This window comes from Ambystoma mexicanum, chromosome 1p, assembly GCF_040938575.1.
Source record: "Ambystoma mexicanum isolate Mex_15411 chromosome 1p, UKY_AmexF1_1, whole genome shotgun sequence".
Lineage (NCBI taxonomy): Eukaryota > Metazoa > Chordata > Amphibia > Caudata > Ambystomatidae > Ambystoma > Ambystoma mexicanum.
In genome coordinates, this window is record NC_090921.1 from 99,832,580 (window position 1) to 99,846,709 (window position 14,130).

The 14,130-nt window shown below is 48.2% G+C and overlaps 1 protein-coding gene across 1 annotated transcript in view; it reads right to left on the bottom strand.

Moving 5' to 3' along the window:
* Positions 1-13,847, bottom strand: part of TM4SF5 (transmembrane 4 L six family member 5) — a 127,698-nt gene extending 113,851 nt beyond the window's left edge. The window contains exon 1 of the mRNA XM_069644228.1: positions 13,674-13,847. Within this exon, the coding sequence (XP_069500329.1) occupies positions 13,674-13,847 (174 nt within the window). The remainder of the gene's footprint in view (positions 1-13,673) is intronic.
* Positions 13,848-14,130: the final 283 nt, after the last annotated feature.

Here is a 14,130-nt window from a genome sequence, read left to right on the forward strand (position 1 = left end):
GGGGAGTCTTGCTGTATTAGCCTAGACATTAGCCTCGCTGGGAAACAAAAGGCTGAGAGTCTGTCTTCCATTGCATTTCTGAGGAGTCTTGCTGGTCTGGACATTAGCCTTGTAGGGAAACAGAAAGGTGAGAGGCTGACTTCCGTTGCATTGCTGGGGAGTATTGCTGTATTAGCCTAGACATTGCTGTGTAGGGAAACAGAAGGGTGAGAGGCTGTCTTCCATTGCATTGCTGGGGAGTCTTCCTGGCCTAGACATTAGTCTTGTAGCGAAACAGAAAGGTGAGAGTCTGACTTCCATTGCATTACTGGGGAGTCTTGCTGTATTAGCCTAGACATTAGCCTCGCTGGGAAACAAAAGGATGAGAGTCTGTCTTCCATTGCATTTCTGGGGAGGCTTGCTCGTCTGGACATTAGCCTTGTAGGGAAACAGAAAGGTGAGAGTCTGACTTCCGTTGCATTGCTGGGGAGTATTGCTGTATTAGCCTAGACATTGCTGTGTAGGGAAACAGAAGGGTGAGAGTCTGTCTTCCATTGCATTTCTGGGGAGGCTTGCTGGTCTGGACATTAGTCTTGTAGCGAAACAGAAGAATGAGTTCAGCAAGTGACCTTTAACATTAACAGATAAGCTAAGGAAATGTATAGGTGGGTTGTCCATGTTCATACATTCACGCACCCTGTGACCTGAGCTGGAATTGTGGTCACTTACAAGTACCTCTGGACCACATTATTTGGGGTGAAGGCACTCTGTGTCATCAGAGTAAAGTCGCACCCCTTATTTCCTGCTAAGCGCAGGCTCCGCCGCTGCAGCCCTGCGATGCCACTGGCTGGTACAACCAGTTTTCCGCTTACCTGTCGTAGGACTTCCAGTGGTTAATGTTTACATGAGATCAGAGCCCTTGTGCAGAGCGTGGGTTGTGTTCTTATCTTTTTACAGAGCACCATAAGGAAGTGCAGGGAACAGGAAGACTGGGAAACGACCAGCACCAAAGCAAATGTTATTCCAGTGACGCCACGTGCCCAGGTTCAGAGGAAACTTTACACTTTCCTTATCAGGCGAGTCCTCGCTAGACAAGCAAGGGGGCTCAAAGAAGCATTAGTAGCCCCAACAGCTTCCTTGACGCAGAGGAACTTGTCAGCCTTCACGGGCTACCAAAAACACCAGGCACTCCTAGAACCTTCGGTTTTAAGTATACACAGGCCAATTCACAAAGCCTTTAGTAGGAGTAACTCAGGTTGTAGTGCCAGCATAAGTTATGCCCAGTCACAAAAATGTTTCACCAAAAATCTATGCTGGTGCAGCAGGAGTAAGTATGTATGTGTGTATTTGTGTAATCACAAAAAAGGCAGATCGACTACCCCTCTCTAGAGGCTCCTCTTGGACATCAGACAGTTAGATCCAAACCTACGTATTCATTTGGTAGATTGTACACCTACTTCCACTCCAACACATTTCTTTGTACAAAATGTGTAACTTTCTTTATTTTCTTTTACTCTTGTTTAAAAGCACATTAAAACATGTGATTACTTACTTTATATTCAACAATCATAACAAAAAAATCATCATCCAACACATACTGGGACAATTCATTTAAATGTGTTGCCTTATTGTGTAGCTAGTCACCACTATAATACAATTTTCTTTACAATTTTGTATAAAACTTGTAATGGGGTTTTTAAATCTTGCATTTCATTTCTAACAAAACAATGTTATTGCGAAAGAGATCCGGAAATAACAGTTGCGTATGCCCTAGCTGGTCGACATATGTTTCGGCCTTTTTCGTGTGTACTGCACCATCTCAAGTGCTGTCGCTCAATTCAATATTTAGGCCATCTTCAGGACAAAGCAGCATATTCAAGGAACTCAATTCAATTCCCCAGTGGTAGATCTTCTGATCTGTTGTCCACACTACTGTGTTTAGGATTCTGAGAAAAACCTATTGATAGTAATGGTATTTACTTCTGGTACTTTTAATGACTTGTTTGAAGTCCAAACAATGCTTATTTAGCAATGGCTCCTCCCCACGTCTGTTTTGATCATAATGGAGTTGATGTATCGATGGTGATGGTCACGCCCCTTTTGGTCAGGGGAAATTCTTGATGTTGTTCTGAGCCGCCTTCGTACGCCGACTTTCCTCTCGTATGCGGTCTGTGTGTGTTTGTGTAAGTAACTTAGATCGAAAACAGTGGATGTAGACTTCCAAATGTTCTCTGAGACATTGTAATGGGCACAATGGCACAATGGCACTACTTGGTTTCTAGTCGGACTCTGTTGTGTCTCCACGCCACGCATGCACATGGCAGACAGGGACATTGGGACCGCAGAAGCTCTGGGACCCAGGCCCCCCGCTCCCCCTGAGGAAAAACCAATAACTAACAATGTTAAGACCCTTTCAATTACACGGTCCTGAAATCTGGGCTCTGGCACCCCCGGGAAATTCAAAAATGGGCTCCTCTAACTTCAGCTTCGCTCTCCTGGCCTTTTGGTAATTTGTTATGGGGAAACTGATCAGGCCTTCAGCCTGTCAGTACTGAGAAACTATGTTTATTTTTGTATTTATTTTATCTGTTTGCTTGCTAGGTGCTTATATAGGAAATAAAATTCTGTTTCAAAGCGCCCAGAGGGCCACAGGGAGGGGACATGGGGTAGCAGTACAATTGAAATACACAAAAATACAATTAAATACAAAAAATACAAAGGGGGTGAGGGGGGGGTGGCCGAACCTACTATGCCTTGTGAGTATTCAGAACATGCAAGTGCAGGAAGAAAGAGGGCAGTGGGGCAGGTGCTGAGGTGTCGGTGCTCGAGGATGAGCCACAGGAAGACAGATTCTGGGGAAATTGGGTGTGAATAGTTAGGGGCCCAGTGGATGCGTAAGGGTCCAAGACACCAATCACTGCAACTGTGTGATTAGCAGGGGAAGGAGGAAGGGAAGGAGGAGGAAAAGAGGAGAGTCTTGAGGTGTTTTTGGAACTTCAGAAGGTCCTGCTCAAGACGCAGATGGAGGGGGCAGCTGTTCCAGAGGCTGCTTTCTGTTTAGCGAAACGCTTTACTTGCAGAGAGTTGGTGCCAGAGGAGCGTAGAGGTCTAGAAGGAGAGTATTTAGTAAAAGACAGTTGCAGAGAGAGTGGTTCCTGGCTCCAGACAGCCCTGTGGATGATGCAGAGGTATTTGAATTGCATCCGTGCAGCAACCCGGGAGCGAGTGCAGGCTTTTAAGGGCAGGAGAGATGTGGCCCCTGGGTTTAAGGCCAAGGATAAGTCTTGCTGTTCTATTCTGGATTAGTTGAAGAGGACGCAGAGTGGAAGAAGGTAGATGGAGGAGGAAGCTGTTGCAATAGTCAAGCCTAGAGAGAACCAGGGCGAGGGAAACATTGAGCTTCTGGGGGAAAGTGAGAAATGGGAGAGTTCCTTTGAGAAGGAGGAACGATAAAGAGGAGTCAAAGATGAATCCAAGGTTTCTGGTTAGGAGGAGGGGGAGTGCCCAGGGAGGGTAGCCAGAGAGAAGGGAAGAAGGAGGGAGCAGGGATCCCAATTGGAAGGATCTCAGTTTTACTGGCATTAAAGCAGAGATCATTGCAAGAGCCCTAAGCCTGGATGGCAGACAGGCAGTCAGTGATGAAGGAAGGTGCGAGAGAGTCAGCAGAAAGTCTGAAAAAGAGCTGAGTGCTGTCTGCATAACACTGGAAGTTGAGGGAGAAGGAGGAGATGAGGTGTGCAAGTTGTGTAAGGTAGATGTTAAAGGGCCAGGGAGAGAGGATAGATCCCTGGGGGACACCAAAGGTGGAGAAGGAAGTAGAAGTGGAGAAGGTGCCCAGGATGACATGGGAGGAGCAGTCAGTTAGGAAGAAGGTCAGCCATTCCAGTGCCCATTCCGAGATACCAAGGTATCATGGAGACTTTGTATGAGGATGGAATGGTTGACAGTGTTAAAGACAGAGGAGAGATCAAGTAGAATGAGGACAGCTGGGGAGTTGGGGCCTCCAGAGATGCAAGCAGTTCTTCACGGGTGTTTAGAAGAGCAGTTTCCGTGCCTCTGGATGCTCGGAATCAAGATTGATGATCATGAAGACCACAAACAAGGTCAGTGTGCAAGTTGAGTTGGGGCATGGCCTGCTTCTCCAGTAGTTTCTCAAGGAAGGGGTGACTGAAAGGGGCGGTAGTTGGATGGACAGGTAGGGTCGGCTGAAGGCTTTTTCAATAGTGAGTCGCACAATGGAGTGCTTGATGGAGGAGGGGAAAGAGCCAGTGGCGAAAGTGTGGTTGCAGAAATCAACAAGTGCAGGGGCAAAACAGCCACTGTTATCCTTGAAAGATCTGGATGAGCAGACGGGAACCTGTTTGGAAGAAGCCCTCATAGAGTGGACAACTCTGATAACATCTACAGGTGTGACAGGGGTGAAAGAGGAGAAGGCGGAAGAGGAGTGATGTTTTCTCTCTAAATTACTTGAATGCCTAGCCAATTCTCAACTTTCAACCTTTATCTCTAACAACTCTCTCCTTCCTCCCTCTCAATCTGGCTTCCGGCCCAAACACTCCACTGAATCTGCTCTTACCTGTGTCCTTAAAACCCTCCTTACCGCTCGCTATGCTAAGCACTCCCCTATCCTCATCCTCCTTGACCTCTCCGCTGCTTTTGATACCGTCGATCACCCCTTACTTCTCAATATTCTTTCCTCCTTTGGCTTCCAAGGCTTAGCCCTTAAATTGCTCTCCTCTTACCTCTCCCACCGCTCATTCGCCGTCTCTTGGGGTGGACGTACCTCCTCCACCTTCCTTCTGGACTACGGCGTTCCCGAAGGCTCCGTCCTCGGACCCTTCTTATTCTTTCTCTATACTTTACTTCTCGCTCCTCTCATCTCATCATTCGGTATTTCTCACCATTTCTATGCTGATGATACTCAGCTTTTCCTCTCCTTTTCTTCCTTCTCTCCTGACCTGCTTCTAAATCTCTCCTCCTGTCTCACATCCATTAAAAATTGAAAGTCCTCTTACTATCTCTCTCTTAATATTGACAAGACTGAGGTCTTATTCTTCCCTTCTAACACAATTCCTCCTCCCTCTCCCCCTCCCTCTATTCATTTCCCCCTTCTAATCTTCCTATTTTATCTCATGCCCGGAATCAAGGAATCTACTTTGACTCATCCGTGTCCTTTACTCACCATATTTCCCTTACGTCTCGCTGTTGTTGCTACCACCTCTTCAATATCTGTAAAGTCGGTTCTTCTCTCACCTTCCATACTACCAAGCTCTTAATCGCCTCCCTTATCTTTTCTCGCCTTTTCTACTGTTCTTCTCTCTTTTTTTGGTCTCCCTGCCTCCCATTTTGCCCCTCTTAAATCCCTCTACCACCGCCTTCCGTACCCTCTGTCTTCTCTCTCCCCATGATTCCATCTCCGACTCACTTTCCAACCTTGGCTGGCTTCCTTTCCATTCCCAAATGAAATTTCACTTCCTTTGTCTTGTCTTTAAATCTCTTCATGACCTTGCCCCTCCTTACCTCTCCTCTCTTCTCTCATTCTATACCCCCTCACGCTCCCTTCGTTCTGCTGATCTCTTCTTACTTTCCACCCCCCCACCACTTTGCACCTCCTCTCGTTTCCGCTCCTTTCAGCTCCTTGCCCCCCTTCTTTGGAACTCCCTTCCTTTCACTATCCGCTCCACTTCCACCTATTCCTCCTTCCGTTCCCCCATGAAAGCACTCCTTCTCCACTCCCCTCCCTGGCACCTTTTCTCTCTCCTTCCAATACCCTCTTCCTCGTTCCTCTATCTTCCCTGTCTCCTCATGATCTCATCCTCCCTCCTACTCCCGCTACTCCCTACGCTTTCTCCTTTTTCTCCATCCTCCTCTAATGCAAATTGTTCCACATGCTGTTTTTCTGGTTTGTCTCATATATACTGTTATTGCTTCTATGTTACATGTTTAATGTTCCTGTGTTGTTAAACTGTAAAGCGCTTTGAATTAAACACACACAGTGACAGAGTTGGCATTGAACCAGGTCCCGGTGAGAGCGAGAAAGTCGAGGTCAATGTCTTCAAGAAGGAGGCAGATGTCAGCAGAGTGTGTGTTGGCAGAGCAGATGTTAAAGGTTGCCAGGCGAAGGAGTTCTCTGCCTTTGAAAGTTTTCTGAGGAGGAGTAAAGGGCCGTGGTACTCTGGTCAGAGGAGGTGTGACAGTGTGAGTGAGCAGGAGGAAGGAATTTGATGAGTAAAGATGGATCTGGTCAAAGAGTACATGGTTGGGTTGAGGACCCTGGACCAGGATAGTGCCAGTCTGGTAGACATTAACGATGCAGCGTGAGGATGAGAAGCCAGCCAAGAGGATGTCCCGCTTGGTCCCACCGTTAATGGGAGAGGAAGTGAAAGGGGAGAGACTAGAGATAAGATGAGGAGTCCAAAGAGCCGGTGAGGGGACAGAGAAGAGGATATCAGTGAAGACCTCTCTAGAGGTTGTGCTGACGCATGTGTCTGCGATGGGAAGGCCAGGGTTTGCACACAAGATGTCTTTTTTGTGCTTTTTCATTACGGACTTCATGAGAGAGGGGGGATAGGAGATAGAGTAGCAATTGGAGAAGATAGTGAGGGCCATTAGGATAACAGAGTGAAGTTGAAGGAGAGGGGTGACTGCACTCCATCGTTCTGACCTAATCTCACAGGTGAGCTAGCAATCGCAAGCAGGGGTGGACTGGGACCTAAAGTAGGCCTTGGAAATAATTACTGGGGACCAAAAGAGGCCCTGGAAATAAAGTTCAAAGTGGCCCCATATGACAGATTTTCAGCAAGCCCAATGCTTTTCCTATAAGAACATTTGGAAATACCCCACAAAAGAGGCCCAGGGTGCAGAGGCCCACCGGGAAATCTCCAGAGTTCCCTATAGGCCAGTCCACCCCTGATCGCAAGGCACAAGGCAATGAAGGTAGAGTGCAAGATATCAATACACACAGCATTTCGATTTTCAAATGAAAGTTTCCCTTTTGTCTTTTACTTTTTGTAACTTTTTAACATTGCACACAGCATTTTACAATGCATTGCAATTGGGGAACTTGTGTACCACTCTAGTCTTTTACACTTGGGATTTTCCGTTAATTTTGTGTGTGCCTAAAGACAAGCTGGTGGCAGCAATGACATTTTTACCATTTCTGTGTTATTTCTAGTGTGCACTTTAGCGTTTACTGCATATGGCTAATAAACGTTGCTAATGCCCTAAAATGGCAACTCCACGAGGTTTTCGCTTGTTCTCTGCCCATATTGTTGTTTGGCCTTCTTCCTGTATTGCCAGGTTAGTAAACCCCATATAAGGTCATGCATTTTCCCGGCAAAGCTACTGCGGACTAGTGATGCCTTTGTGTGTGCATGGCTCAGGAACTGGGTGGGACTGTCTAGTCCCGCTCCACATTTTTGGTTCCAGGGAGTCTATGTGTGGGGCATGATTGAAACCAATGGTTGTCCCTGATTGGACTGTGGCTGTTTAAATGGTGCAGATCCTTACGATTGGTGGACTTGGACTTGCTGCCAGGCTAGATTTTGGATAAGAGGAGGACTCTTGCAGATCGGCATTGGAGCCAAGAATCCCTTGTAGAAGAACAGCCAACTGAAGATCCAAAGAAGACTCTTGAAAAGGCCTTCCCTTCCTGCGTCTGGCCCGGCAAAGCCCTGTTGGACTACCTGATCTGCAAAAGCCTTGTCAGTGCTTCACCCCCTGGACTGGTGGAACGAACCAGTTTCAACCTTTTCTTGAAGATCGAGCCATCCTGAGCCTTCAGATGTGTCCCTGGACTATCCTGTGGACCGACTAGCTCTCTAGTGGGCTACTTTGCTAGAACCGTTGCCATTCTGGATTTGCAGCCGGAACTTCGGTGGTCGCCAGCTGGTGGTGTATGCCACCTTCCTGCCTCCCAGCTTCAAGGGATACTGCTCTGGAAGGTCATCTTCAACCATGACTAGAAGGACGCCTGCCGTCGTCTGCGTCTGGTGGTTGTCGCTGAAAGTCGCCTTCCTCTGTCCTGTGAATTGTGTTAAAGATGTCTGCATCGGTGCTTTCTGCATTTCTCCAACGAGAAGGGTTGCACTCTGCTTCTAGACCCGACTAGCAGAATCCTTGTACCCGCAGCTCCTGGGCACCTCTCACAGGAACCAATGGCGGGAAAACCAACCTCCAGTGACCCCTAGTAGACCTATCCAGTCCTCTGGGAAAATCAGAGTCAGGGCGGTAAGTAAGCGCATAGAATTTGTCTCCCCATAGGATAACATTGAGAACAAGCCTACATGTACCCTTCCTTTCCACTGCTTCATGGCCATGGTTGTTGCACCTGAGCAGTGTAACCTAAAAGATACAAACACATTTGTACTTGCCAGCAACTTTGTTGCCTCTATTCTCTTGAACAATCACCAACGGAGGTAATTTACCTGCATCAGATATATTTGGGGGAGAAGCATTGTGACTTTTGGGCACAAGGCCCCCCTCTTTATAGGGATTGGAAGCCAGCGCATGCTTCTTGTGATTTGGTTCCATCTTACTGCCTCACTTCCCCTCTATTATTGATTTAACTCATTGAATGCATATAAAGAACCTATGGTGACTGTGTATATGTATCTTATTGAGGGTTGTGCAATATTATCATCTGCTTGTTTCGTGTTTTAGTGTGTGTTTTGGGCCTAGAATAAATATGGTATTTTGTACATTGCTGTCTAAATTAAAGTATTATGTGCTTCACTGTGTGGACTTCTCAGAGTTCTCCTGTTCACTGTAACTAGGGTGGCCTCCTAAAATCTGTCCACCAGGCCAGGTTCTAGAAATCCATCTTAACACCTGTCAGTACAATTCCCGCCCCCTTTCTCCAGTGACAGTCTTAAGTGGGGGTTATGTAGTCAAAAGCGCTCCGGTTTCTTGTGCCCTGCACCACCCTGAATGCCTCCATGTTGCAGCGAGTCAAGACATGTGATGCCACCCCAGCTACAGGTCTAACATGAATATCTGGATTACTTTCTGAAACTGCTAAACACCAATATAAAAACCATCCGGATTTATTTTTATGTATCAGGTGGTTGTGAATAGGGAATAGAGATACCCCCACAAGCGTGTGACATTCGAATTACTACTACGGAGACGTAGACGATTGTTAACAATACACATAGTATGACTGACTCTAGTACTGGCACAAAAAAGATCACCCAAAGCATGAAGATAACCAGCACGGCCAGTACTGAGACGAGAGGGCCTCCAGGAGCCATGGAGAATGGCACAGAGAAGATACAGAAATGGTATTGACTTCCATGGGGTAGTCGTCCAGAGAAACACATACAAACTGACAAAGGACTTCAAGAGAGAGGGAGACGCATACCAGCATGAATGACAGTCCAGCCCGGAAAGTTCAAAGGAGACGCAATGGACACCATGGGGAAGCTGAGAGCAATCTGATCCTAAAGGCAGGAGTCCTTTGCCAGTGTTGTGGAGCAGGTCAAGGATGTGACTGGAGCCTAGGAGATGGTAGCACGACCTCGGCGAGGTGGCCTGAGCAGTCCAGTAACAGTGCCTACACCATCGGTGAAGAGATCAGGAAAAAAGTATGCTGAGCGAGAGCAGCAGAGGCCAGAGATGCCCACTTTGACCCGGCGAGAAGAAGCAAGCACCTCGGAAGAAGCAGCCAAGATTCCCAAAACCAACAAAGGTAACGTGCAAGTTACGGGACTGGTAGTGGCTTGGAGGTTCAGGAGAGAGATAAATCACACGGGATAACAATAAGAAGCATGCTCCTCATGGCAATACTTGGGAAGAGAGTGAACCAAGTGGGCCTAGTGAGAAGAGAAGAGAATAAAAGGGTGTTGGACATGAACCAAGCTGAAATCTATAACCATAAGAAGCATCTTCCTTGTGGCAGTACTTGGGAAGAGAGTGAACCAAGTGGGCCTAGTGAGAAGCGAAGAGAACCAAGGGTCTCGGACATGAACCAAGCTGAAATCTATAACCATAAGAAGCATCTTCCTTGTGGCAGTACTTGGGAAGAGAGTGAACCAAGTGGGCCTAGTGAGAAGCGAAGAGAACCAAGGGTCTCGGACATGAACCAAGGTGAAATCTATAACCATAAGAAGCATCTTCCTTCTGACAGTACTTGGGAAGAGAGTGAACCAAGTAGGCCTAGTGAGAAGGGAAGAGAACCAAGGGTCTCGGACATGAACCAAGGTGATATCTATAACCATAGGATGCATTTTTCTGATGGCAGTACTTGGGAAGAGAGTCAGCTAAGTGGGCCTAGTGAGAAGAGAAGAGAATAAAAGGGTGTTGGACATGAACCAAGCTGAAATCTATAACCATAAGAAGCATCTTCCTTGTGGCAGTACTTGGGAAGAGAGTGAACCAAGTGGGCCTAGTGAGAAGCGAAGAGAACCAAGGGTCTCGGACATGAACCAAGGTGATATCTATAACCATAAGAAGCATCTTCCTTCTGACAGTACTTGGGAAGAGAGTGAACCAAGTAGGCCTAGTGAGAAGGGAAGAGAACCAAGGGTCTCGGACATGAACCAAGGTGATATCTATAACCATAGGATGCATTTTTCTGATGGCAGTACTTGGGAAGAGAGTCAGCTAAGTGGGCCTAGTGAGAAGGGAAGAGAACCAAGGGTCTAGGGCCCGACCAGAGGTGAAGCCTATATTATCCTCCTCATGGCAATAGTTGGCAGGAGAGAGGGGTAGTGAACAGATTCTGGGACCCAAATAAGTACAAGGTGAATATTGGAAGGAGGAACCCTCCAAATAGTACTAAAGAAAAGACCACTGATGGGCCAATGAGAGCCTGGAACTGTTGTGAAGGTTACCCAAGAAGAGAGGGCAAGGGAGCCATTCCACCTGACCTTAACTGGAACTTTGCTGAAACTAATACCCAGGGGGAGGAAGCCATTCCCCCTGGGCACATTAGGAACTTGTTGATACCAACATCCAGGGGAAGGGAGTCATTCTCCCTGGACACAATTTGGAACATTTTTGGAGCCATTATTCAGGTTAAGGGAGTCATTCCCCCAGGACCCAGCTTGAACATTACTAGAGAAGCCGGGGAAGGGAATCATTCCTCCTGGCATCATCTGGAACTGTGTGTAAACCAAGACCAGGGGAAGGGAGTCATTCCCCCTGGCATTGATTGGAGTCCCAAAGAGACTTTCTTTTAAGACACCAGGAGAAGGAAGTCATTCTCCTGGTGAGAGAACTTTACTTTTGATTAAGAATCTCTAGTTGTAGTGTAAGGGACAGAGGTAGGGTTTCTGCCTACACCCCTCTGTATCTCTTTCCTTTTACTCACGCCCACCTCTCTTTCATCCACCATTCGCATACCCTTCCTACACGCCCGCTCAACCTTCCTTTGAGAAACATTAATTTAACTCTATTTTATGTGAACCAAACTCCACCCTTTCATTCCCCCTCATACCCGCTCCTCTCTTACACTCCTGTACAAACACACAAGCTCCTCACTCACTTTGCAGCAGCACCTATACTGTTTCTTCCTTAATATTTGCCAGCACCTTACTCTACTCTTTATTTACTGCGCTAACACACCCTACCCGCAAATATTCGCCCCGCTCCCTTTCCACCTCTCCTTAATGTCTTATGCTCCCAGTTTGAATTATTCTTTCTTTTGCATACGTTCCCCTGCACGCTCAGTCTCCTCTTTCGTTTAACTTTTGGCTCTATTTTCTCTCTTTCTTTACTCCTTCCTTAGGTGCCTTCTATTCCTCTTTATATCCCACCCTTTGCTCTTGGCTGTTCAGTTTCCTATGGTTTATTATTGAGGACACTTGGCCCAGCGCCCTGAGGGACCTTTCAGTGTGACACTGAAGTGCTGAACTGTGGTTGGGGTAAGGTCACAAGACCCCATGAGCCAGGGGTATGGCTGAAAGAGTAGGGCAGAGGGTACTGGCAATGTCAGGGCAGCCTGTTGCCCTCTGCTGCCGTGTCACTCATGACTGGTGTCCCGTCCCAGAGGAAAGACGCAGAAGCTGGTTCCACATCACCCCTTCTGTCAGCATCCAGTGCTGACTCTACTTCCCATGACCCCTAGAAACGAGGCTGATCTCACCCAGCCCCCCCAGGGTTGCACCCCCTAGCACGCTTGATTCTCTAGATGGCAAGTGGAACATTTTGACCGTCTGTCCACAGGCATTTTTTCCTGTGGCAATGTGATGGGCAAACGAAGACAACATCATCACTGAACAGAAAAACCTGCCTGTCCCACAACTCAGCAAGATCTTCTACTGGTCTGCACTCAGCAAAGCACCCCTTCTTAGCAGTGGGCTTTTCCCTTGTCTTGTCACTCTGGTGGTGCTGCTACGTGGAGACTACTTGTGTGGTCCTCTCGGTGCTGAGTAACATCTCTGCCCCACAAGCAGCACTGGTGGCTGGGCACCACCATTCACAGTCATGTGTTACTTAATGTTTAAGACTCTATCAACCTAATTACGAATCCAGCGGTAACCCTGCCGGTGCTACCGGCGAGTTGCCAACGGACTCCTAACATCTTACCAGCACCTAGCTTCCCGGTGCCACTGGGACATGAAAAGTCCCGGCGGACCGGGAAGCTAGGCGCTGGTAAATGTTAGTCCCCATTCCCGTGGAGTCCCAGCAGGATCAGACCTGTCGGGTGCAGAGGCTCTGGCAGGCAGACTCGGAGTGTAGCGGTCCAGAAACAAGGGCGCCGGTAAGCTTGTTTCCGGACCGCCCCACTCATAATGAGGCCCTATGAGTAAGCAGCCTGGCACACACCTGCATATTGGTACTGGCTGCGTATCCGAAGAAAAAGGCACTGTACCCACTAGATGTTCTGGCCTGCAGAGGTGCAGTAAAGTCAGCATGTGCATGGCCTTAGCCCACTGAACTACTGCGTTGCATCTGGTACAGTGACTGCTGCCTGCGTTACACACCCGAGCCGCACACCCTGCTGAGACAGAGCTGTCAGTTATTATCACCAGTGGAACAGTGTCAATGAGGATGATTAGAGCAGTGTGCTGACATGACCCGCACGAGAGCCCAGCTCTGTCAATTTCCAGCACATTCTTGTCTATGAAACTGGGTAACTAGCACGGCAGCACCATTGTGGCTCATAATGTTGATGTTTGTTTTGTTTTGTAACTAACACTGCCTGACAGTTCAAAATATAAAGTTGGCACAATACAGCATTGTACTTGAACTGTGTCAGAGACAATGGGCCTCATTACGAGGCTGGCGGTAGCCGTGCCTGTCGTACAGGCACGGCTGCCGCCGGTATCAATTTTTTGTCCGTCACCCGCGAATGGCCAATTACCGGGTCATGCCGAGTTTGGCACCATTCGCGGGTGCCAGTAATAAGGGACTCCCCATAGGACTGAATGGGAAAGCTGGTAGCACCGGTACCGTTAATAACGGTACCGGTGCTACATTCCAGTTCTGCTCGCAGGTGCCGGTATGGCCACCAGGTCAGACCTGGTGGCTGCGAAGGCACCCGCGAGCAGGACTCGTAGTATGGCGGTACGGTAGCAGTGGTGCCGGTAGCGCTCCTGGCACCGTTGTTGCCATACCACCATACTTTTAATGAGGCCCAATAAGTCTCAGTGCTCAGAAATAAGTCCCAGCACTAAGCCCTGGCAAAGCACCCCACAATGTTTGCCCTGCTTAAAGGAATCCGGCCAAGTAACTGGTAGATAGGTACTTACAAAGAGCCCTCCGCCAACAATGCCACCCATGAGCCAGACTTGCATGGTGATGTTGTCCGGCGTGTACGTGGTCTCTGCATTGGGGAAGATGAGCAGGAGGTTGGCGCCGATGCAGAGAAAGGCCATGGGCAGTAGCATCAGGCCAATCAGGCGGGAGCATTTTCCGGTACACATCTTGGAGGCCCGTAGGGAGGCTTTTGCTGGAGCCGGAGGTCTGAGCTTCCACACCTCACCAAGCTATGGGAAACTGCCCGAGCCCGGGGGAGAGAGCGCCTGATGCCTCCGAGGGATCGATGTTTGCTCATAGATAGCGCATCTGCCGGGAGCAAAGTTCATCCCAGCCACCTGCGCAGAAGGGAGGGCCCTGATTGGACAGCAGCAAGCCTTGGAGTTTGGAACAGTAAAGGCTACTAAAAATAGCCCAAGACATCTAAATGTTATAAGCCTATGAGTTGTG